Source organism: Pangasianodon hypophthalmus, chromosome 13 (assembly GCF_027358585.1).
Source record: "Pangasianodon hypophthalmus isolate fPanHyp1 chromosome 13, fPanHyp1.pri, whole genome shotgun sequence".
Taxonomy (NCBI): Eukaryota; Metazoa; Chordata; class Actinopteri; order Siluriformes; family Pangasiidae; genus Pangasianodon; species Pangasianodon hypophthalmus.
In genome coordinates this window covers 11,850,221-11,877,001 of record NC_069722.1, presented here as the reverse complement: position 1 = coordinate 11,877,001, position 26,781 = coordinate 11,850,221, and the positions used below count along the sequence as shown (strand labels likewise).

General features: G+C 40.1%; 1 protein-coding gene across 6 annotated transcripts; it reads right to left on the bottom strand.

The window, feature by feature from the left end:
* Nucleotides 1–3,194: 3,194 nt before the first annotated feature.
* Nucleotides 3,195–25,765, bottom strand: rfx1a (regulatory factor X, 1a (influences HLA class II expression)). 6 transcript variants are annotated; one of them, XM_053239192.1, is made up of 18 exons: nt 25,544–25,765; nt 23,894–24,230; nt 23,510–23,619; nt 21,245–21,340; nt 20,301–20,389; nt 18,830–19,253; nt 17,771–17,970; nt 16,781–16,900; nt 15,390–15,520; nt 14,551–14,669; nt 14,255–14,364; nt 13,837–13,988; nt 12,144–12,241; nt 11,744–11,893; nt 10,205–10,413; nt 9,001–9,154; nt 8,806–8,851; nt 3,195–7,376 (listed from the first exon to the last, which is right to left on the bottom strand). In XM_053239192.1, the coding sequence occupies exons 2-18, from the start codon at nt 24,207–24,209 to the stop codon at nt 7,225–7,227; spliced, it is 2,676 nt and encodes an 891-aa protein (XP_053095167.1). In that variant the 5' UTR covers nt 24,210–24,230; nt 25,544–25,765; the 3' UTR covers nt 3,195–7,224. The 6 variants fall into 6 exon arrangements, with proteins under 6 accessions (XP_053095167.1, XP_026772484.1, XP_053095168.1 ...); XM_026916683.3 differs by having other exon boundaries at nt 3,196–7,379; nt 25,544–25,764; XM_053239193.1 differs by having other exon boundaries at nt 3,196–7,379; nt 17,771–17,952; nt 25,544–25,764.
* Between the last annotated feature and the right edge of the window lie 1,016 nt (nt 25,766–26,781).

Genomic DNA, 26,781 nt, shown 5'->3' with positions numbered 1-26,781 from the left:
TGTGTGTCTGGTTCTGCTATGAGTGTATCAGGTACAGCACCATTGCTGGGCTTTTTAAACTGCTGGGTAGATAAACAGTCCACCTACCAAAAATCTTCAGCCAGCAGTGACCTGTCATCAGAAACTGATCACCGATGAAGGGTTGGGGATGATCAAACTGTGCAAGAAAAATATTGAGTGGACCAACAAGCTGGATGGGTCTAATAACGTGTCCAGCAAATGCACACAGTGTTTAAAAACCCCAACAATGCTGCAGCTCCTGATATATAGTATATAGCCACAAGTCTGTGGACATCTGACCATCACACCCATATGTGCTTGTTGAACATCCCATTTCTGATTTGGTCCCTCTTTGCTGTTATAATAACTCCACTCTTCTGGGAAGGCTTTCCACTAGATTTTGGCCATGAGGATTTGCTCATTCAGCCATAAGAGCATTAGTGAGGAATGGGTGGGAATTCCTGGGGCACAGTCGGCATTCCAATTCATCCCAAAGGTGTTCAGTGTGGTTGAGGTCAGGGCTCTGTGAAGGCCACCTGAGTTCTTCCATACCAATCTTGGTAAACCATGTCTTCATGGACCTTGCTTTGTGCACAGGGGCATTGTCATGCTGGAGCAGATTTTGGCCTTTTAATTTCAATGAAGGAAAATTGTAATGCTGCAGATTACAAAGACATGATATACAATTGTGTGCTTCCAACATTTTGGCATTCAGTTTGGGGAGTGCCCAAATATGGGTTTGATGGTCAGGTGTCCACATACATTTGGTAATATAGTGTAGTCACACACTACCGTATAGAGGTATGTGTAGCACCGGTTTTTAATCCCACTCCCACTCACTCTTGCGAACATGCTTGACCAATCCTTTACATTCCTGCAGTTATCTGCAGGTACCTAATATTTTCTTGTGAACTTAGTTGGTTCACTTTCCTAAAATATAAACACATTAGTAGGGCTGTACTCAAGACCACCATTGTGAAGTCCAAGACCAGGACGAGCCGAGATCAAATCAAGAGTCTTAAGAGGGTTAAGGCCAAGTCAAGCTCGAGTCCGAATGAAAGTGAAACCGAGTCAAGGTCGAAACTGAAAACAAATAAAGCAGTCACTATAGATGAACGAATGAGTGTCGTAAACACAAGACCCAAGCATCCAATACACTCCCATGTTAATGAGGGGAAGAATCTCTTTACCCTTTATGAGCAAATCTGGTTTGTTGTGTTTAATCATTTGCACAAAAAGGAGACTTGAATTGGGACACTTTTAGAACTGAATGCTGATAGCATGTTAGATTTTAGATCATGCTTTCAGAAATGAAAGAATGCATTATTTGAATTAGTGTCTTCATGTCACCAAGAAGTGTCGCACTTAATGAGAGTTCTTTTGATTATTTGCAAGATATACCATATATAAAAAGGAAGCCCTTTTGTCAATAGAATCATACAGCTAATAGAAAGATGGGTGTAAAACAAAAATAAATAAGACACAATATCTGTAAGAATGTTACAGAATATTTGAACAGATTTAGAAGTGTCAGAAGCTGAGCTGAGTTTATAAGTGTCATGAGAATGAATGACAGTCTTTTTATCTGTTTATGATGCATTTTGCTTGAGGGTAGGAACCATTTTAAATCATTTGATGGCTGGTGTTTGGACATGCAGCACTTCCTATCATGCCCAAGAGGAAGAGAAATTTACAGCTTGTGTGTGCTGCTACTGGGAGTGGTCATGTCAGGTCGACAGACAGCAGATCCGATTCGGAGGTTTCTTTTATTGTGTCATCCATGTGAATGTATGTGGATGGCAAAATGACCCATTTTATACTGATTCAGTCATGTGCTATTTCTGGTGTTTAAACTAGCCTCAGATCAGAACTAACAGGAATAACACTCCAAAAAAAAAAAAAAAAAAAGCAGAGATATCACGGGTACTCAAAACTCCTGTGATTACCCTATGTATACATCGGCATGCATCCCCCTTAAACTTTTCCACATTTTGTAGTGTGACAACCTGGAAATGAAATGGATTTAACTGGGATTATACATCATGTATATTCACAAAATAGCCCATAATACTGAAGTCAATATTGCATAAGTATTCACCCCTGTTGCTATGAAAACCCTAAATTGTTTCTGGTGCAACCAGTTGACATCAGAGGTCCCATAATTAGCTAAATGGAGTTTAGTGAAAGTGTCATGTGATCTCAGTGTAAATACACCTGCTCCTGGAAGACCAAAGAGCTATCCAAAAAGGCCAGGCTAAACACTGAACATCCGGTGTGCCCTTTCTAAAATCCAGAGTTTCTGGGCTATCTTATCTGTCAGATTCACCTGTTTGGAGCTCAGAGAAACACCTATGAGCTAAGATCTATATCAGATTTCAGTGTGTGTGTGTGTGTGTGTGTGTGTGTGTGTGTGTGTGTGTGTGTGTGTGGGTGGGTGGGTGTGGGTGTGTGTGTGTGTTTAGGCCTACAGACGTTTCTTCTGACATCAGACTACACAAAGCCACTAGGTGGCGCTTGTACATGTAAATAATGTAAAATGTTCTGTTTGGTCTGAAAAGTATGAAAAGTGCCTGATTCAGGCTTTAAAGAATATATCAGATTGACATTTTAGCTGATTTTCAGGGATAATTCTTTTGATAAAGAACATTTAAACAGTGCTTTTGACTTATGAATGCAGTCAGAGATAAAAAAAAAAAAAGTTGTAAGCCAGGCTTAAGAAACTGTCTGTTCATTTTATGCAAATCAGTAGTGCACTATAGATGCATGCTGATTTGATTGACAGCCATGTAGTTTCACCTCGAACAATGTCTTTCTTCTTGTCTTTCTATTTTATCTGCTTCAGCGTTCCCCACATCACACAAGCAGGGTTCCACCACCTTCAGAGACTTTGGATTGTCAGGCTTCCTTTCAACATTAGTGCTATACTGCCCTCTATAGCTGCCATGTGAACATCAGCCTTTACTGAAACACTAATTTCCTAGTGTATCAAATGTAGTTGATAAGCCAATAGATATTTTGTCCCAACTAACTCACTAACAAGCTAACAAGTTGAGGAAATACTCTAAAACAGCATAGGCAAGTATATTTGAGCTTCAGAGTTCATGGTTTTAGTTTAAACTTCTTCCATGGATAAGTTTTACTATTTTCGCTTTGGCGAAACGGTTTCCTACATTACCCACAATGCCGTTCGATTTCAATCTGAAGAGAGTGCAGCAGCGCTTTAGTCCTTTAGTCTGTCCGGCTCTCTCACCTCCTCCTCTGTAGACTCGGCCCAAACAGATCAGCTCCCAAAGCTTCAAATTTCATCTCATAGAAATTTCACTAACTAGCTGAGTCAAGTCTCTGCTGTAACTCAGTGCCACTGTGGCATCCAGCTGCTTTACAGTCACAAACTTGAAGTCCAGTGTCTCCACAACTTCTACAATTTCTCATTAATACGACACTGAATGCCTGTGGAAAATGAGAAAAGACCTTCTTTCACATTTGTTTTTAGGAGTTAACAGCAAAACCAGACCTTAAATCTTTATTTTTGACATGCCTGGAAACACATTTAATGTGTTTCCTTCAACAATTAAAAGCCAGTGTGATAGTAAATCAGGCAAGGGATCATTTTTGGTATGCAGTATGTATTATGATCATTAATGGTAATATGCTTACATTATTTGTTAGCTACATTAGCCTCGTAGCTACTGTGCAAAACTGAAGATGTAATCTTTCAACAACAAACCGTACACTGGCCGATCTGTGATTTGTGCTGAACTGTATGGAAGTTGTAAAAGCTACTGTATTTATCTGGTCTTTGTGAAAGAGTCTCTCTTTCTCTCTCTCTCTCTGTGTGTGTGTGTGTGTGGTGGGGGGTGAGAGAGACAGGAAAGGGTGTTATATGACACTTCCTATTGTGGTCCACAATTACAGACGGAAGCTACTTTGGATTAAAAAACGGCACAAGAGTCTGTGTGTGTGTCTGCAAAAAAATTCTAAAGATCACATGACTTTCTTCTTTTTTTTTTCAAATATTATCCTTACTCATCTAGTTTAGCCAGCCCTGTATAAAAGTGTTCAAATTTTCTTATATGCAAACATGTATACATACACTCACTAGTCACTTTATTAGGAACACCATAGTAATACTGGGTAGGACCTCAAGGTGTTGGAAACATTTCTTTGAGATTCTGGTCCATGTTGACATGAGTGCATCACATAATTACTGCAGATTTTGTCAGTTGCACCTTCATTCTGCAAACCTCCCATTCTACCACATCTCAAAAGTTCTCTATTGGGTTCAGGTCTGGTGAGTGGGGAGGACATTACTGAGCTCAATATCATGTTAATGGACCAGTTTGAAACGACTTTTGCTTTGTGACATGGTGCATCATCATGCTGGAAGTAGCTATTAGAAGATGGGTAAATTGTGGCCATGAAGAGATGCACATGGTCAGCAACAGCACTTAGGCCGTGGCATTCATGCCATGCTTGCCTGGTATTAAGCAGCCCAGTGTGTGCAAGGAAAACATTCCCCACACCATTACACCACCACCACCAGCCTGGACTGTTGACACAAGGTTGGATCGATGGATTCATGCTGTTGCTGCCCAAAACTGTACAGACTTTTGTGCATGAAAATCACAGGAGATCAGCAGTTTCTGAAATAATCAAACCAGCCTGTGATCAGTGAGTGTATACTTTCATATACTAGCATATACATTACATATTCTAGGTTCTGCATCAGGCTCAAACACCTGTCTGAGAATGACCTACCTACTGCATGCAGGCATGGCTGCTTGGTTTTCCGGTCTGTGTTTTTCAGCCATCTTTACAAAGAACCAGTGCAGTCTTCTCATTATTGACTTCCTTAAAAGATGTAAGAGGAAACCACAAAGGCTGCGGGCACATGGTTTCTTGAAACCACGTTCAGACAGGAACTCGTTTTTGAAATCAAGCACCTTCATGGACGACCCTATTTTTTTAAAAAAAACAGGAAGCAACATGTGCCATTAAGCTAGAGTGACAAAAGTGTCTGCCACCATTTCAGATCTCAAACACTGGTACACTTTCCAAAAGTATATTAGAGACAGAACAAAAGGCTGGACACATTCACGGTTTTAGAAATTCTTAATTTATTCATATCTTAAATTAAAAACATTTGAATTCCATTTGATTACTCCAAAGGCACAATCATCCTCATAGTTTAGAAGATTAATAAAACACTGTCACTCTTTTTTTTTAATCTTCTTTTTTTTCCTTTTTTTAAAATAAGAAACTGAAATGACCTTAAAAGGGAAATTCTTGCAGTTTATGAAAATGGCTATTGTACTGAAAGGCTCTTCAGAACAGCTTGTGATATGTCTTTTTGTCTTTGTATCAGAAGATCATGAGGGAAAGAAAAGTACATGCTGGTTTGTGTTTATCAGGATAAGTAAACACGAGTGCAGCCAATGTTGCTTCAGTATCTCGCAAAATATACAGTCTAATAAATAATGCTGGACATGTAGCTGAAGAAAACAGATCTGAGATGACGACTTGTAAGATCCCACAAAGAATGAGGGACAGATTCGAATTATCATAAAGCAGTTTTCATTACACCACAAGGACAGAATCAAAAAAGTGTTAAACGAGTTGCTGAGAGTTAGTAGGAAATCTCAGAAAGTAAAATCGAGGCATTAGGGGAAAAGAGCAATGCTTTTCTAAAACAACACTGCACTTCTCCATTCATCACTGCCTGCCCACTTTGCATTGAACAGATGTTATCACACCCTTTCTCTGAGTAAAACTGTGTAGGCAGTAGGGAATCAGAAACCAGAGTGAGTTGAATACACATACCAATATACCATTAAATGTGCACAAAACAGTGCAAATCACCAGTCTAACACAGAGAAGGGCTCCACTTTGTGACTCTAGTTAGACGACACAGATACTATCAATCCTATACCAAGTCTGGAATGGTACACCAAAACCAAACAACAAAAAAGTGCAAAAACAAAAGTGTAAAAAAGGAAAGAAAACATAAGGCAGGATTCAGAGAAAGGGACTGAAGAGAATTAAAATTAATGGGAACTCTCTTTAGGTTTTAAACTGAATCTTAACTTGGTATGTAACACACGTTAGTGTACAATAAAGGCAACAAGAATGACAAAAAAAAAAAAAAGAGAATGAATGCATGAAAATATCCACCAACAAAAACAACTATTATCATTTCTTAAGAACAACATACACACATATATACACGCACGCACTCGCACACAAAAATACCACGTTCACTCAGATCAGCGCGGCAGGAAGGCCCCAGTCCACCCACAAACACACAGACGACACACAGCGGGGCTGCCGCAGGAAATACACAGCACGCACACACACACGTGCACATACATGTTTACAGTCATTCTGCTGGCACCTAATTGCGCCCGTTTTTACCCTCACGGGCTGCAGGAGTCTGACAGACAGAAGCTCACGTGGCTCAGTGGCTCCAGTATGTCCACAAACATATTTCCAGTGTCTCATTGTTCATGCTTTTGCTGTTCTCTTTGACACAGCTCTGTGGGGCAGACGCAGTGCCAGCATGAAGGTGCAAAGAAAACTCATCTCCGCTGTGTTTGCAGGTCGTTGGACTGACTGACACACCCCTTTTCAGACTGAAGTGTGTTTGTTTACTATCAGTAAAATACATCTCTCTATCATGCCCCTGTAACATTAAAATCGTGCCAGCGATTGTGTCTTACTCCAGGAGGAATACTCCAGAGTTTTTCAGTCAGATATCTACACATCTGTAGCGTACGTGTGATTACATTTTGGCATGTTTTGCTGTACTGATAAAAGAACATAAACAACTTAAAACCCACTTATATTTGAGGTCTAAGGGTAGTTTATGGGGCAGTTGATAAATGCTTATACAACGTCATGAATTTTTCCTGCCCTGAGACTTCCTTTATAAGCAAGTAAACAAGTAAAGTATCTCTTCTTTTCTCAGTACAAGGAAATGTGCCAAGGACTGTGGTAAACACACACAAGCTACAGATTTAGTCGATAAAGATTGGTTTAAAAAACATTAAGTATTTCTTTAAAGGTGTGTGTGTGTGTGTGTGTGTGTTTGTGTGTGTTTCAGTGTATATGTGTGAGTAAGTATATGTGAATAGAGTTATGTGAACTGCAGCATGTAATCACTATGTTTACATAACAAAGTGTGTGTGTGTGTATGTGTGTGTGTGTGTGGTGGTGGAATGTGCGTTCTCAGTTCTCTGTGTTGCTGAAGAGCACTCTCTGGTCGGTTCGGGCGAGCTTAGCAGGCGGCTCCAGAGACTCCTCGCCAAGAGCGGCTCCGTCAGCAGGCAGAGCCAATTCCTGACACTCATCATCACTCTCCTCTTCCTCCTCATCCTCCTCTTCTGACAAACACACACAAAGGAATGGTTACAATCACAGACGTGACAGAGAAGAAGCTGGTAGGTGTGTGTATGTGTGTGTCTCTGTGTGTGTCTCTGTGTGTGTGTGTGTGTGTGTGTGTGTTTAGCACTTCAGTTTAACTCTGACATTACAAGACTGAAACTGGAGATTCTTAACTCCAGATAAAATTCTAAAAGGTGATCAGAAAAAATGCAAAGCAGCAGTAATTCCTAAAAGTCTCTTTTTTCAGTTTACGCAAGTTTGTTAAAGAGAGGACATGAATGAATCGGTTTCCCAACAAGAGAAACTTGTCAGTGTATGAGTATAAGATCAGATGCACAAAAAAGATGATCATTCTACAGAAAATTATTCATACGGAGAAATATTACGTGAAATCATTCAATTCTTACTTCTTTGCTGTCTCAGAAAAGGTGTTTATATGGAAAAAAAATACATATTAGGGGAGAAATTAAGTTAAAGAAAAAGTAAAATAAAAACATTATTGTTCCGAATAGTGATCTGCATTACAAAGTCCCAATAAAAGTAAAAAGACTCTCTTTGGCTCTTGAAGAATATTACTTTTTTTTTTCTTTTTTTTTACTCTCTTTATTTTAATTTTCTTCAAAAACACTAACATGGACAACATCACCAAAACAGTGACTACAGTACAAATAACTCATCACACATTCAGAGCTGTGACATTGTACATGTAACTTAGAACTAGATACTAACAATGTATAAGCTAGAAACCCCCCTCCCCCCATTATATCACGGTCATTATAGAAGGTTTCTTTAAATGTTCTACAGACAAATTATTTTGTACATGAGCGAGCAACAGAGCGAAAACACACAGTCTTTTCACCTGGTGAACAGCAACAACAAAACTGAGTGTGTAAGCAGACAATATCTTTGGCTAATATATTTAAACTTGTTTAGTCCTTCTGCAGGAACAGAGAAGAATATTACATTTTATTTGATTGCATATAATATTATATTTATTTAGTTAGTTATTATTAAGCTTTTTTTTTTATTTCTTTTTTATATTTTAATTAATTACTTATGTTTATTATTTTTATTTCTTATTTTATTATTTTGTGTATATTTAAAAGTTTATTTATTTTTCTCAAAAAAAAGTATTTTTTTGCTCACTTTCATGCTTAAAGTCCCTTTAAAAAAAACAAACAAGGGTTATAAGCTACCCAATCAGAACAGTGAATTTTTCTTCCACTAACTGGCAGTGAACAAACCTTTTGCCTTCACTGCAGGTGAGCATTACAAACTACCCTAGCACTAAGATTTACAACTTTTACATTTAAAAGATTAGTTTGTGTTCTGTGTGTGTGTGTTTGTGTGTGTGTGTGTGTGTGTGTGTGTGTGTGTGTGTCAGACAGAAAGAGAGATGGTAATAGTTCTAGCAAGGCAGATTACCTTTATCAGGATCCAGTGTGTTAAGACTGCGACCAAGGCTTGCAAACTAACAGTGAAAAGAACAAAAAAGAGGATCACTCTCAAAACCAAACTGTGATAACCTTTTGCAGCACTTGACATTTTTCCTTTACAGTAAACGTGATCACGCTTTCTCATATTGTGCACGATGACACATGTATGTGTGTGCGTGTGTACCTCTCCCATGACAGCGATAGGGGTCTCCCCTTTGGCCTGGGCCACTCTGTGCTCTATTAGGTAATACATGTACTCATCATACAGCAGGCGGATGAGATGAAAGGAGCCAAAACTGGCTGCACTGCGCAGTGTCAGATCTCTGATTACCATAGAACTGGGGAGGGAGAGAGAGAGAAAGGGAAAGAAAGAAAGAAAGAAAGAAATATGTTTTGTCAGGATATTCAACAAGTACAATATTATTATTATAGTAATATTACAACATTACTGTAATAGTATTGTTATGTTGTTACATTTTTTAACCCCTTAAACTCCCAGAAACCAATAAACAGCCATCATCCATTCCTTACTCTCATAACTACACAGAGACAGGTGACTAATCAAAGGCAAAATGATATCAGGGACAATTTACTGGCATGGTTTGTGGTCCAGAAGGTATATCCAGGGGGTCCCTGACTGTATTGCCTTTTTTTTTTTTTTCTTAATCATATGTCAGTGGTGGAGATTACGATCAACTAATATCAAGGTCATTATGGCTGTTATTTAGTTATCATAGTTTTAAGACTAATTGATTCATCAATTAAACTGAAAGGGAATCTAAAAATCAATAACTAAACACAAGTTTAAATATTAATTTTTACCTTTATTTTTAATAAAACCAGCAAGTGCTGTTAATACATCTGGATGTGTGGAAGGTTCAGGACTAAAAAACTAATAGGAAAAAAGCTAATAAGAAAGCTAATAAAAATTTAATATGAAGATAAATTAAAATGAAATCTGTGCTGTGATCATAATGGACTTCTTGGAATTCTTTTACTCTGGAAGGGGTCCAGAACGCTCCAACACACATCCACAATCATCATCAAAACACCAACTGAAGGAATATCTTTTGGAAGAATGCTGCTCCATCCCTCCACTACAGCTCAAGACAAAGAGCATTGTAGCTGTGCTGACAGATCATGTTGACCCAGCAGCTTATTAAAACACTATATGTGAGAGCTTAATCGAAGATGCAACCATCAGGAAAGCACAAAATATCAAATACAGCGTCATTATGGAGATTATGCACAAAAACCTAGAATGACTTTACTTTGAACATCTAGGTCAGTTTATCTTGATTATCATGATAAAACGTTAAATGAAATGTAAAATGAAAGTTCACACTAAACTCCTTCCTTTACAGCGAGGGAGCTGAAGGATGGCTGACCTGTAGAAGCTCCATCTGAGCAGAAAGAGTTTAGCAGCTTTGGGGAAGGCCGGGCTGGCCTGGTAGGGCTTTAGGACCTGGGAGACGACACCATCCAGCCAGGCAGCCCACTGCTCCAGTGAGTTCTGCTGCTGCAGGGTGAGCTTAAAGTCCTGCTCTAACCGCTGCACCACACGGTCCTCACACCGACACACCCAAGAGGCCTGCTCCTGCACAAAGAAAGAGACAGACAGAATGTGTGTGAAATTTGTGTTTGTTCAGAAATGACACGTATCGTAAAAGAGCATCTCAGGAAATACTCACAGGACCACACACATGGTGGCTTTAGTGCGTAAAAACCCTATAGTTTTATCACACTCATAAAGGCAAACTAGTCACTTGTCATGCTGTTTTCACACTTTCCCACACATGACGACAAGATATCAAACTATAGCTGCGTGCACAGTCCTTCTTAGCTCTGGAATACAAGAGATCAAGACACCTCACACAGCCACGGAAGTTACAAGGTGTTATCTATTAGATAATGATTAGTTAGTAGCACTCTCATGGCATACACACCACGCCAATATTTCTATGTTCGGTTCTCTTGCCATTTAAAAAGGTCCCTAAACTCCCAGGACCCAGCAGCAGATCCAGATTTACATTCCTCCCTCACCCCATCACTACACACCATTCCTATTTGATTTAGTGTAGCTAATGAATAATATGTTCATTGTAAACTGATATGTAAATGTTATGTGGGAAAACATAAAGGGAGGCAAGATATTAGTGCAGACAATGTGTTGCTGTCTAAAAACAACTCATTTTACAATATTAGATTATTTTATACCACAGCACTATTGGCTGCTCAATTCTGATTTTTCAAAAGTTGTTGATTCATTTTCTTTTAAATTACAGCACAGCTCACAGAGTAGCACTGGCTACAGGGTTCATAATAATGCTCATTCTAATAGATTATCATTTCTATGATAACAACTTGCTTAGGAACTTGTATCATGCATGAACAGATATAAAAAAAAGTGTGTAATTGTTGATACCGTGAAGCTTTCTGTGAGGAGACACTTATTTAGCCTTTTGGAAGGAGTCTCCAGTGTCAGTGCTTTGTAATAGTCAGGTAAAGTTTTCAGACACTGTGGTATAAGAGGAATAAAACACTGCAGGGTGTGCTGTCATTGGAAAATAATCAACTTCAGGGTGGAAACGGCATTAACAGCATCATTGATTATCTTCCTCTAACAGCATGTGTCAAGTGTTTTATTCTTCTGATGCCACATCCACTCCCTATCGTGTTTTATTCCTCACTTATCAACAAAATATGCATACTTTGTCTAAAGCATTTTATATTTTCCAGGTTATACAGAGTTTATGTATGTATATACACATACAGTAAATGGAAAATATGCTGCATTTCACACACTGTCAGTCCCACACCAAGTTTGAAACAGCCCACAGAACCCACTGATGCTTGCGCATCCACAGCCCACTGTGCACTCTATAGTCTCTTCTTTCACAGGGGCAAGTGAGGCCCCACACACAGACCTGCACGTTTGCAAAGTCGACTCGGTTGAGGTCGCTGAGCATCTGGTTGATCTGCGCAGTGTTCTGCAGCACAGCACGAGCAGCCTGGGCCAGGTGGTTCAGAGAGGTGTACCTGCGCAGCGTCTGTGCAAATGCATTCGCACATGTCACCTACAAACACAGAGAAGAAATCATCAGCACAGTGAAGGAAAAAAAAAAGTCAACGTCTTTCTGCTGGAGCTCAAAGAAGAGGAAAAGCAGCCATTGTCAAAAATACTTTCCCTTCAATCTTTGGGTTCTCATTAGTTTAGCCTCATTTAAGGTGTACACTGTATACCCATATGTCACGTGAAGTAACTTTAAAAGTCAGCTATCGACTGCTACAGGGTTAATTCTGTTTGTAAGTATACAGCCTTCTCACTTTGATGCGGACCATCTCCTCGGGAATGTTCATCATGGCGTTAGTCAGCCAGCTCTCCAGACTCTTGGCAAAGTTTCGGATGGCTTGAGTTAAGGCACCTGGACAGAGAAGATGTGGTATGTTGAAATCGTTATTCATGAGAAGTGGATTTAATGGTTTTGTTCAGTTTGTTCTCACAGAGCCTTGAGGAAAGTGTGTTTATGGGTTGCCCAGTGTAGGTCGATACAAAGGTTTTTTTTTTTTCACTTAACAAAAGCATTTAAACAAAGCTTTTTTTTCTTTTGTTTTGTGATTCATTACATCTGTAGGGTATGTTTGAGAACAAAGGCCAATAAGTCAATATCCCTGTAGTGAGAAAACAAAAGAAAACCAGTGTACGTAAAAGTTACACAATAGAAGTCTAAGGGCGGATGTTGGGGCAATCAGTGCACATTTGCCAGTAGGTGGTTGAGGTACTTTATGCTAAATACATATTCTGTAAACACTCTGATAAATTCTTTGGTCCACATTTTTGAAATTTAAACTCTAAATCTAAATGTCATTCTTTCAGAAATGGTACTGCTTCTTCAGAGAGATGAATTTGTGGCTATGAGTTAATGAAGCCCAAAGTGATCACGGATCACATGGATCCTACGGAATCTCAGGGAAAGCTTATTAATTTTTTAATACATTTGAAAGTTGGATAAAACCATCAGTAAGACTTTCTCTTAGTGCTCCATGTGGTCCATGATAATCGAACATTACAGGTGCAGTAAAGAGAGATGAAATAACACCGGAGTATTTTCAGTATTGTCAATACATTGATGTTACACAAGATAAAGTTTAATTATGTCTTATTTTTAAATCCATTGATACCTGCTACAGAAGCTGATATTATAAAGATTGATAAAAGGATGGACTATACTTGTGATGACAGTGTAATGCACTGATATTGTTTTTTCAGACCACGTATGAATACAAGCACCTGTTTTGTTTTTTTTTTTTGGTACTCGTCCATACTAATTCTGATACTGATGCCAAAATGAGTAAACCACTTCAAAAACAATCGGCCCTCATGGAAGAGTTTATGTAGCTCTGTTTATGTAGGTTGCTGCAGCATGTTGCTAGCAATGAACTCCTATTCACTGCTTAAGATGTTACAGTGTTTAAACATGAGGATGGCTGGCCTGAGCATGCAGAGCAGCATCAGTAAGCACGATCATTAAAAAATTACCGCGAGGTACACCTTGATTTAAGAGAAGTGTGGAGAGTAATGGAAAAGGAAGTGCGCATTTCTCAGTGTTCGCAGAACTGAAGTGTTCTTATACGTGACAGTTTCTCTTCAGTAATCATATATTACATCCAGATTGCTGTAGTTTTGTATCATCTGTTCATTAGTTGGCAACGTGGTATCATGTGGGAAGTGGTAGCTTAGTGGTTAAGATGCTGGACTCCTGATCGGAAGGTTGAGAGTTCAAATCCCAGCACCACCAGGCTGCCACTGCTGGGCCCTTGAGCAAGGCCCTTAACCCTCAACTGCTCAGTTGTATAAATAAGATAATTGTAAGTCGCTCTGGATAAGGGCGTATGCAAAATGCCGTAAATGTAAATGTGATATAAGACATTGGTATTGAAGCATTTCTATGAGTACAAGTACAATTAAATAAGTATAATATTGGACGAGCGAGAGGTGAGAGTTTAAAGGCTGACTCACTGGGTATGGGTCTCAGTACGTCTGGGATGAGGATCTCCACCAGGCCCTGGTACAGTGTGTTGTCACAGTCACGGCTCCAACGCAGCGCTGGCTCATACTTGCAAAGCAGCACCAGGCATGACTTAGGCAGCCGCTTCTCTGACTCATCATGACTTAAAAAAAGAACAAAGAACAAGCTGCTTCCACCAGTTTCCTCCTAAAGCCATATCCGGTAGTCCTCTCCTACAGATTCTTTCTTTGAGAATCTGGATTGTTTGGCTTTCTACAAGTCACAATGTGTTGGTAGACTGATACTTGCCCAATAAATGTGTGTACATTTCCACATTACTCACATCAGCCACAGGACTGCTTAAATTTGCCTATATGTTTCATCTTGCTTTAAAACATGATATGATGCATCAGTGTGTGTCATACTCACACAGCCAGCGTGGCCGTGTCTCCTGCCTGGCTCTCGCTAAACCTCCAGAACGTTTTCCACAGTGTCTCCACCAGTGTGAACTGCAGGTTCACCATGACGTCCAGGATGGCCTGAGGGAAAGCAGAAAGCAGCCCACTTACACACAACATCCACAGTCTGAACTGCTTATATTTCAAATACAATCAAGAAATAAAGATCAAATTTGTTATATAAAGACTTAAAGGGCTATAAATGGTTTCATCCGGGTTTCAATCAGATACAGACGCAGACTGGAGACAGACAGATTGCTGGGTTACCTCGCAGTGCTCTCTGTAGAGTAGCTGAAAGCTCTTAATGTGTTCCAGCTCAATGCCCTCTGGCAAAGGTTTGCCCTGCAAGTCAATTTCAGGGAACTCTGGGAGAGCACGGGATGCATCTACACACACAGGAACACAGGAAATCAATCAGAAAAACTCAGTTCACTTATTTCATTTGCCCTTAAGACATGTCCTTAAATTCCACACTGTTACATATTATTTCCTGCATTCTTTACCACTTTACAAATGTTTACAAAAGCGCTTTCATATTTGCATGGCTTGCAGTGGTACAAAGTCTTCAACGTTCCACTGGGCCTTTCCAAAGTGTAACTGAGTGTGTATACATGCATATTAATGACTATTTACTACTGTTTACTACTGCTGCTAATATACTAATACTGCTAATTGGATTAAAGCCAATAATCAGGTTATTCAGAACATGCACAGTATATAATTATAATATCATCTGATATCTTTGGTCTTCCTCTAGCTGGGCCTGTGCACAAACCTAACCACAGAGAGAAGAGCTGCTCCAGAAACAGTAAAGATTAAAGACTTCATTTAACTCTACACCTGCAAAATTTGCAGCAGAAAGGTTAAAATTTACATCACATCCTTTTTTCACTAGGATTGCAATGCAACTTTAGAAGGACATACTACTTGTGTTTTATAAAAAAAAAAAATCTGATTCTTGACTGACTTACAGTATGTACACGCACGTGCATGTAAACTCTTTGATCAAAGTATCTGAATTTTTTGCCAATAGATTATTATGTATTATTTTCTAAACCTGCTCATTAATGATGGCAAATCTGCACTGAATCTAGGTGCGTTCTTACCCAGGAATTGTTGGTACTGCTGCACCTGGGCACTGATGTCAGAAAGCCCTGAAGTCTGTTGCTGCTGCTGTTGTCCCGCCCCTGACGACATCCCGTTGGTCATTCCTTCCATCTTCTGTACTGGCTTCAACCTACAGGGGTATGACATCAGGGGTAATTGACTGATATAAATATAAGACAACCATAAGACAACTGTACACCAGCTGTGAGTGAGACCCTGTTCACACCATATTTTTAGTCTTGAGTATGACGACTGTACTGTGATAAGGTTTTTTCCCCCACATGCATTTACGCTTGAAATTTATGCTTGTTGTATTTTTATTATGCACATCAACGCATTATACTCATTTCCTGTATTGTTACTAATTTCAATTTGTTTTATGCAAAATGTGGATGCTGCATGAAAAATCAGTGAGGTGGCGTTTTTAATTTCCTCAAAAGGCACCGGTTTTAGCAGATACAGACCATGAGCCTTTGGTACTATATTGGGAGGGTTTATGGTTAATAAATGCAGCTTGGAGCATAAGTCGGATATATTTACATTTCTATAACATCTAATAAAAAAAATTTATCAGGCTTCCTGAAGTGTTTTAACTTCTCTGATTTAAATCTGTTTTAAATGCATCTTGGGTGCTTTTAAGCCTGTATATTTACTGGATAATCCAAGCAGGGGTATGGTTTGGCTGCTTAACAAAATCTATTCCATTATATTGGTAAAAAGCATGTTTTCATATAGCAGCAATCAGCAGCATTATATGACCACTCTAATTTATTCCAATTGACATTTGCTATGTTTTTGTTACAGTAATTACAGTTTTGCATGAAAAAGCTTTTTTTTTTTTTGTACTGGCTCTTGTTGAGTGTAAGAGCAGATGATTTGAAATGCCACCAGCCAATAATTTCATCACTCAATCAGGGTGGGTAGCGCGTCATACCAACCGAGGACTGCCTGCCACCAGAAGTCGCAATCTCTGGAATTATAACACAGTCTCTTCCATTACATATCTGGTTCACTTCCTGACTGTAAATATGTGAAGTCCTGCCAACCATTACAGTTGTGTATTTAGTTTCTGAGTCTTTGTTTATGCTAACGTTTGAACCTTTGCCAGCATTTTTGCTGTGTTCTTTGGATATCATGTTTTCTGTGTTTTCCTGTACTGTAATTACTGCATGGTTACCAACTTTGAACTGAAATGTGAAGGGAGGTTTTGTTTAGGTTTTTTTTTGTATGTTTGGATTTGAAGAGCCTCTGCACATGGATCTTATCTCACTCTCTCACTCTGAGTCTGATATCTTACACTCCATGAATCAAAGATTGCAACATCCAAGACCTGTATTTTCTTATGGACAATGTAGAGAATAAAAAATGTAGAGAATAGAGGATAGATTACCTCTGTTTTTGGGAGAAGGGCTGCTGCCTCATTGCCAGGTGTTGTTGGTCCTCCATTAGCCGGAGCAGAGAGGAGCTAGCTTTAATCCTCAGCCCATAGTAGTGATATTTTGAGTTCCCTCTAAACACAAAGCAGATACATATCTGCCTGTGCATACATGTCTATGGATGGGGTGTGAGTACTGGCTGTTTACATTTGGGGTCATAAGTTTACATACGCCTTGCAGAATCTGCAAAATGTTAATAATTTTTAAAAAATACGAAGGATCATAAAAATTGCATTTTGTTTTTATTTAGTTCTGCCCTGAATAAGCTATTTTACATAACACATGTTTACATATAGTCCACAAGACACAATAATAACTGCATTTACACAAATGAACCAGTTCAAAAGTTTACATACGCTTGATTCTTAATACTGTGTGTTGTTACCTGGATGATCAGTGACTGTTGTTATGTTTTGTGATAGTTGTTCATAACTCTCTTGTTTGTCCCGAGCAGTTAAACTGCCCACTGTTGCTTTTCTAGCATCTTCTGCATATTTGACCCCAGCAGTCAAATATGTAGCAACAGTGGCTTTCCAACAGTGGTTATATGCTGTTGAGAGCCATCTTTTGACACTTACACACAACTCATACACTTCTGGGACTCATACACAACTATTACAAAAGGTGCAAACATTCATTGATTCTCAAGAAGGCAACATGATACACACAGATGATCAGGTGAACAGGACGATCGGTGTAAATTGATATTTATCTTGTTTTTTGGGAAACAAACAAAAAAAAAAGTCTTTAAACAAAATAATAACTATTAACACCAATCATCCTGTTCAAAAGTTTACACCCCCCTGGCTCTTAATATAGTGTGTTGTCTTCTTGAGCATCAGTTATTAACAGTTATTAACATTAAATTATTAACATTTTACAGATTCTGCAAGGTGCATGTAAACTTATGACCCCAGCTGTATGTATCATCTATGTTTTCTTACCGAGTTCCCAGGCGCCTCGTCCTCAGGCCCATGAAGACGGAGCGGATGAGTTTTCCGAAGGAGGCAGCGTTGACGGGCTCCAGCTTCTGCTCCTGGCAGTGCAGCAGGTAGTGGCAGTAGAGCGTGGAGCGCGGCAGGCTCACACCCTCCGCCGTCTCATAATTATCCAACAACCACTGCACCTGAGGGCCAGAGGACAGCTGCAAGGATGAGACACACACACAGCCACACGCACACTCAGACAGAGAGCCCAGGGTTGACCTGACGCACACACGCAGACAAGGACAGGACACACACAGAGACACATTCGCATGCACTTTCCCACTCATGCATACACATGCTGACAGAGATATGTCAGAATGACATGACGTGAAACCCATGTGATCATATATGAATTCATATGCAGATTACAACCTTAATTCATACAGTAGCACCATCCCGTGCTGTCTATGTACACCAATGCAGTTACATGACATCACATACACACACACACATGCTTATCAGTCATATCTTTCAGCGTGCCGTCGCATACAATATGGGTATGCAACAACATGTAACCAATGGGATGCCTGTGGCTTTGTGTGGGTCTCCTAACAGCCATGTTTGAAGGCCTTTTGAGTGAATATGAATATCAAAGGTGATTCTCTTCTCTCATGCAAATTATGATATGAAACGTGATGAAGTTATGATTAAATTCTATAATTGAATTCGATGGACATGACAGCACAGTGAAAGAAGAAAATCTGTGCTAGTGCTGTTGTAGAATACATTTGAATTAATGACTATTCTATGCATTCAGATACTGTTTCTCTGTGGTAAACTTAACAGGTTTGATAACTGCAGTAAATTTTATATTCCATTGCACCTAATGGCAGAGGATCAGTGGCGACTTACTGACTCCCTCTGCTCTTTGACTGTGCTCTCTGATGCGTGAAAGGGAACGATGAACACATCATCGTTCTGTTACTGGAAAGGGTGAAGGTGGCGGAGTGAGTGACAGGTGTATTCGAGCGGTTGGGCTCCGCTCTTCTCCTTTGTGAATTTTTTCCGTGGTCATACCTTTTTGTCTGCAGACGGCACGCTATTCTCCTCTCCCTCGCTAATACTCACGGTGGCCGGGGAGACGCGAGCATTTTGTGAGTAACTCTGGCCGTTTCCACTGCTGCTGCTGCTGGTGCCTCCACCACTGCTGAGCATGTAGCCTCCCTGAATCACGTAGCTGCCACTGCTCCCGTTAGCCCCGCCTCCTCCATCCCCAGAGCCGTTAGTGGCCGTCCCTGACACTGCGATTACTGCTGTGGCTCCACCCCCTGTGCCAGGCGTGGCACTGGTCACAATTTGCCCTGTCCCTGTCACAAAGCCTGTATTTACAGGAGAGGCAGCCTGGGAGGCAGAGACACTGACACTGGTGCTTTCATAATACTGAGCACCACTGGTCTGAGTGTACAAGGGACTGTCGGTGTACACAAAACTGCCGGAACGTCTAAGGAGAGGTAAAAAAAAAAAAAAAATTATTATCCACAATGTTTTTTTCAAAATCTGCAATTTGTCAAATAAACTGCCCTATACAGCTCAAAACTGCCCTGTATAGCTTATTCCAGGTACCTTCACCTGAACCACATACAAGAAGCAGTTGTAAAGAAAGTTACAATTGTAAAGAAATCACTAAGCCTTGACCCCTCCATGCAACTGACCCAAACCCCTTTTGCTGAAAATATGTACGCCTCGTGAGTTGCCTTTTAAGGTCTGATTACTACTTGCACGTCTTCGTAACATAATCCCACGTAACATGAGCGTTTCCAGTAGAGGTCAGTTTTACAATGTTAACAAACTAGAACGTACAGAAAAACAGAGATCAGTAAAGATCTGGATGTAAGAGAGTTGAAGATATTTGGTAGCTACCTAGAACATAGGGCAGTGGTAGCCCAGTGGTTAAGACGTTGGCTTACTGATTGGAAGGTCATGAGTTCAATCCCCAGCCCCACCAAGCTGCCACCGCTGGGCCCTTGAGCAAGGCCCTTAACCCTCAACTGCTCAGTTGTATAAATGAGATAAATGTAAGTCACTCTGGATAAGGGCGTCTGCCAAATGCCATAAAAAAAAAATATGTATAACATGACCTAGAAATATGTCATTTTCTGTTGGCCTATTTTTCTAAAAAAAAAAATTTGCCAAAAGTTGCACGTGCTGCATGTTTTTTGCAGGTTTGCAAAAGAGTGGTAAAAATGATGCAGACAACCAACACATGTAACTGAACAGAGGTATAAATCAAAGAAAAAAGTGCCTGAGCTGAGCAGTGCTGTTCCAGCTGGGGGCGGAGCTAATTTCTGGGATAAAACAAAATGTAAGCAAAAGCCTGAAGTAAAGAAACTACCCTGCTACATGGCATTTTTGCCAATCAGGTTTTCTGTGATGTCTTTGAAATTAGACTATAGACCCTTTATTAGACCCTTTCATTTTTTTATTTTTTTGTCTTTGATACGGTGACAATTCGAAAGAAAGTGAGTGTACAGTCAGCCCTTAAACTTACATGGTGCTGGTAGTGTAGCTTGTGTCTCCTCCCTCCACGTACTGCACCTGGTTAGTGTACACATGCTGTACGGGTACCTGCTGCAGCTGCTGCACATCCAAATGTGTAGATGAGAACACATGCACACACACACACACACACACACACACACACACAGAAACATACACAATGACATTAGCACATCCTGGCCAAAATAAGAGCATTCTCACTTCCTTCCTTGCTAATTTTCTTCCTCTTTCTAAGCATTTTCAAAACTTCAGGTTATGAGAACATCCTTACCTCGAGACTCAAACTTCTTAACAATGACTACCACATGTACTAGGTTCAGAAAGACTACGACCTATGCATCTCTTCCTATGAAAGCCACCTACTTTAGGGTCAGAGGCCACCTCAAACAAGTAGGAGTGTGCGGTGTTTGTGGGGACATCAGCGTAGAGCAGCTGCTCTGGCTCCCAGCCCAGAGCAAGGACAGGAACTGAGAAGGCACATGAGGGCATAGCCACAGGCAGGTTCAGGGCTAAGATGGGGAACGGTGTGGTGTATTCCAGCATGCAGTCTGCTCTGCTGCTGACTGACAGAGCGTGAGCATCCTCACATATCCCTATATGTCTTTCCTCTATCTCTGCTACTTCTGCCTTGTTCTCCTTCCATTCATCTATCTCTCTCTGCCATTCCTCTCTCTGTATCTCTGTCTCCCTCATTCTCTGTCTCTGAGGACTCTGGAAGTAAACATGGCAGGATTACACATTTCTCTGCCTAAGCTCAGAGAACAGTTTAGACATGTACTGTAAAGGATCATGTGTTACTAATAAAATGCTGGACATTCTATAGGCATGTAGGAAAATATGTGAGGTTGGGTGTAGAAGTATGAACATTTTCTTAATCATGTGCTCATGAGTGAGAGCCAAAGGAAAAATGAGGCTTGTGCGTGAGAGAGAGATCACCTCCTGAGTCAAGTGTACAGGCTGTAGGCTGGTGACGCTCAATTGTGTGCCCTGTTCAGTCTTGGTAGGCTGAGATGTGGCTTGGACCACAGACCTCTGTGGGTAAAATACAGAGAAACTGAACTCTCTTGAGAAACAAACAAGCCTTCGCAGGGCTGTGAAGTGTGACAATATTGTCAAAAGGCAACACAGCCGAGCCAATGTGAAAAACATTACGCTCCATTTATCAAGCTGGATACTACCGCATTTATTCATAAACTGTTCACAAGAGCGTTTACACAGGAAATGTGGTATTGATGAAAATCCATTTAGTTCAGAAAAATGTTCATAGCTTCTGAGTGTAAATTATGTATAAGGAGACTCATTAATGTGAGCCTCGATTGATAGGCTTCAAATCATATAACTGACATGAGTTACTGCACTTTTATATATTTACCAAGTTTAAACAGAGTCTTTACTTCAATTACACTCATATTAAAAAAAAAAAAAAGCAAAATTAAGTATTTAAAAAAAAGCAGTCGAAAACAAATCCATAAATTAAGACAAATAAGACCAACCATTCCATTAGCACAACTTTTGCGTGCCGACACGCTGCAGTGGCTGAGCTGCATTACTGGAAGATTTACGCATACAGTTCTGAAGAGGTGGTCTTTTACTGTTTAGTTGTTAATTTGTTGTTCCAACGCTTTGTGTGATTTTATGGACCAAATGTAAATCAGCAATGCCACGAATGCACTTGATTAAGCACTGATCAACACATGCACGAGTACAAAGAAAAACAGCTTTTGTAAATCTGCCAGAAATTTTAATTCAGTTTGGCCCACAAAAACAATTCATTAAAATATTCATTAATGAGGCCCATTGTGTGCGTGTACATGTGTGTGTACACATTCAAATATTAGGTTGTTCATTATTGTGTCTAAATCACATTAATTACAGGATAAAGACTCAGAGATTCTATCAGCGCTGTTCATCATCTTGGACTCTGTAAATCGGGTGTTTCTATGACAACTCACATAGCAGATACACTGACCATTATAATACAGTCGGAGATATAATTATTCTCACCCTTAATAAAAAAGAAAAACTTAGCATAAAAAATAAATGAACACATGCAGTGAGTGATATTTTAGATTAAACATATGGAGAAGTTGTACAGCCTTATTAAAACATTCTTTAACATAAAATGTTTTGGCAAGTGGAATGATTTCTGTGGCCTTAATTATTTATCCTAAACAAGTTTATTATTCTTATTACACAGCTTCTCTAATAGGTTGATATAATCATTGGTTTAATAGTTGTCTAATAGTTCATTCTGATACTTGACAATCCTAAGAAACATCTTAAGTGTGCAATTCCGAATCTGTAATCTTTAGGTTCTTTTCTGCCCCATTGTGACCTGCTTGGTGAGATGTATAGACAAAATATTTTTTGCATCCACTGCCTGACATGTGTACGTCAGCAAACTACATTTGTTTATTTTGTGTTGAAAGCACTTTGGGTTCTGTGGTTATTTATATATACATACATTTATATATACATGTTTGTTGTTTATGCTGATATATATGTGTGTATGTATATATACGCCAAAGAAAAGAAAAGGTGCTATGAAACTAAGACTAAGAGTGAAATATATATTCTTTTGAATATGGTTTCCGATGTCCAGCACAATGTCTGAAAGAGTTTTGTTTGGAATAACTAAGAGGGAATGTTTTAAATAGGGTAAAGTCTTTAATTCTCAAACTGGCAAGCCAACTTTTCGACTAGCGGGATCCCAGGACTCGATTGTGTTGAGTTGCTTATAAAGTGAGTACACCTACAGTTGCACTAATGACCATAATTTCAGAAAAGACAAAGAAATGCAAATATATATATATATATATATATATATATATATATATATATATATATATAATGTTTTTTTAAACCAGGCTATATGATTATCTGACATTTGCTCTGTTTGAATTGTTAGAAAATAGAAATCCTGGACATAATAGTTTCCGTGTAAACTAATAGGAACCAAGTGAAAGAACTGTGTAAATGATGCTACATTCTGTAAAGAAGTGATGACTGATTTTTTTTTAAAGATGACACAGACCAGACACTTTGTGGTTTCGCATTGTGATGAACACAAAAATCTTTATCATTTTGATTTATTGTTTTTACTAAACGATTGAACATATAGCTAGAGCAAGCTGTGGTTCATATGGTTTCTTTCACTTTAACAGTGTGTGTGTGTGTGTGTGTGTGTGTGTGTGTGTTTACCTGCTGGGCTGACTGCACCTGCTGCACCACCTGAGTGGGAACTCCGGTCTGTACCACTGCAGGTGGGGGGCTGGAATCTGAAACCGAGTCGCTGGAATGGATGGAGCCCTCTGATGGAAGAGAGAAATAAAAAAGTGAGATGTGTCAGAAAACAGAAAGCTGGATAATCAAAAATGAGAGAAAGTTGACAGACTTCCATTAAAGGCTAGTCCACAATCATTGTACAAATATTAATATATTATTAGAAAAGATTTAACGTTGTTATAACACACAGTATCTATTGTTATAATATAGCTATAATATAACAGTAAGTACATCAGTATAAGTAGTCTATATCAGTATAGATTTTTTTCTGGTTTGGCCTAAGGCAGCACTACACCTCACCTGTAACCGTAACCACGATGTACTGCGGCGTGTTTTGGGCATTGCCGGACTGCGTGGGTGAATTCTGCATCTCAGCTGGGACATACTGAGTCTGTGTGGGCGGGGCCTGTGTGGGCGGGGTCTGCGCAGGAGGGGGAGTGACCTGGCCGGAGGTTGCCGATGCTGAGACAGAGGTCACGGTATTTTGCAGCTCCGACAGGTACTGCTGAGGCGCCGCGGTCGTGACAACGACAGGCTGGCCCGGTGTTACGGTTACAGCGCCCGCTGGAGGCTGGGAGGTCTGCTGCAGCTCCCCGACATAGGCTGGAGTCGCCATCGAGATCGCCTGGCTGAAACGCTACAAAAAATCACAGACAGCATCTCAAAACATGATCTCAAAATGGAATCAATAGTGAGAATCTCAACAAGTGAGCTCGGTACAGATTTAGATTCCTACTTGTGATGTTTTTGTATATTTTTGGTTCATTTTGACAGATACAGGAATTGGCACGATGGTGCAGCGGATAGAACTGCAGTCTCACAGCTCCAGGGTCCCGGGTTCAGTGTCCGTGGGTTTCCTCCGGGTTCTCCGGTTTCCTCCCACCTCCCGAAAGCACTGGCTGTGAGTGTGTGTGTGTGTGCATGGTGCCCGCTGGTGTACCCATGGTGTATTCCTGTCTCCTCAATATATCAGAAAATTCCTGCACTCAGGTCTTCCCCTAACAAGCATTACACAGAAGCCCTGCCCAAGGAGGAAGGAATATCAGGTAGAGGATTTGGTGTCCTGTTTACTAGTAATATGATCTCTTTGTGCTCGGGCTCTGAGCTTGCACTGCTGAGAAACTGAGGGACTGAAAGCATTTCTGAAAGCTTAATACCTCTCAGGAAAATGCCAGTTCCTTATTCTGCTATTTATAGTTTCACTGTCTCCATAGACACACTTTTTAGACAGCAAACACCTTGGCAACACCACTTCCCTTTATTAACTGAAGTGAACGTCTTTCATATGTATGTATATGTGTAATGGCTGTTTAATAGAGAGGACGTTTCTGAGGTGAAAGTGAAGTGAAACCGGCTCAGTGTAACCGTTTATGACAAGAGGACTGAACCTCAGCATTACTCAATGAACAGGAAATCACCTATTCGCGATACATGTGCGTTACAGCCTTCTCTTTATATAAGCACAGCATATATTTTAGATTTGTTATAACCTTTTTCCCTTTAGCCGGAAATAGTGGCTCCGGTGTAGCTATGCCAACGGCGTTTATTTGCCGCGGCTGGCTACCTAGCAACGCTCGCGAGCCAGTGAGAGTGAGCCGAGGTTGCTATCTCGCGCTGGCTAGCTAGACTCGCGTATCCTCGCTAACAACCCGCCATTTTGTACAATCAGTGTAGCGTTTGGCATCGCCATAACAACGAGCAGCTTGTACGAGGCCGACAGCAGTTACGCGTTGTGAGCGCAGTGTTGGTTCGCATCGCCGCTAGCCTGCGCTTGTGCCCTGCGCCGAGCACCTCTCGAGCCAATCACTTAGCAGGGCAGGTGCAAATAATGGCTACTGACACATTCTATCCAGTCTAGGTTTTTTTTAAAAAAAAAAAAAACAACCCTAATCGTTTCCCTGTCGTTCCTAATGTGATTTGGAATGCAAAAATTTAAAAAAAATGATTCACCTTTTAATCCGAGTGATTTTTCCACCGCTATGTTTGATTTTTAGCGTTTCAATGAATCGGGCTGTTGTTGTTGATTCTTGTTGCTGGGCTCTTGTCGCCAGGACTACCGTGGCTATGGCGCTTCGTCCTCACCCGGGCAACTGTTGCTACCCACCCGCTCACATCCCGCCCCCTTTGTCATCACTGATAGGTCCAAATGGCTCCACGACGCTGAAGTAGTGTCTCACTTATTGGTCCAGAGAAGCTGTCAGTCTTGTCTACAGCTCCTTATTTGTCCGAATTTGCCGTCGGTCATAGTTGTGAGCAGCCTTAAAGGCGCACGAGCGTGTAGCCGGTCTTGTTCTGTTCATTTAAAATGGCAGAAGGTGCGAAAATCGATATAGTGCAGAAATATTGGCATTTTGTCCTTAACAATTCCGGGTGAATGTTTAAACACAACGTGATATTAATCAGTGGTCTTCAGAATTCTTCTTCACAACTTGCATACAATGAGCAAACAGCCAACACAGCCTATCAACTGTTCATGAAATGCTGAGAGAAAAATAGATTTATTTCCCAAGAGAATAGAATTAACTAAATTTTTTTTTAAATACTTTAATTTGTGGGCCTAAAAATGCAGACTTTTTTGTCCTGCCCTTGCCCTGTTGTCTGTCCTACGCTAACAATGTGAGGATGTGCATATTTTGGTGATTGTCCCTGAAAATGTCATGCTGTTTGTTTTATTATCAACATGCTAATAACAAATTCAATTATTCCCTTGTCATTTGGGAAATTGGAGACCTTTGGCTATGTGTTTATAAAAAGATAGGCAAAATGCGTTATCGCCTTTTGAAAATGTCAAGCTCTCTGCATCTCGTGTGGCTCTCGACCTCGTCCCCTCCCGGCCTGTGACAGTCAGCCCTGCTCACCTCTCACACACTGCTGTGGTTCAGTGAGTAAGTGTAAAGAAAAAAAACACACACACATATACACACACACACATACACACAGCACAACTTGTAGGCCCGTAGGATTACTGTCGCAAGAATGTTACTAATATACTAAGAGGTTTGATTTCTCCACATTTGTTGTCATTATTATTTGCTTCAGGTTGCAGGTTTTTAAGAGAAGGTCTGTTTAATATTTGATATTTAGTGGTTGGTTGACTGTCAAGTACAGTGGCCTATAAGTGCAAAACACACTGACAAACTAAAAACACAACAGCAAACCAAAAACATAAAAAGAACACCAAAAATACA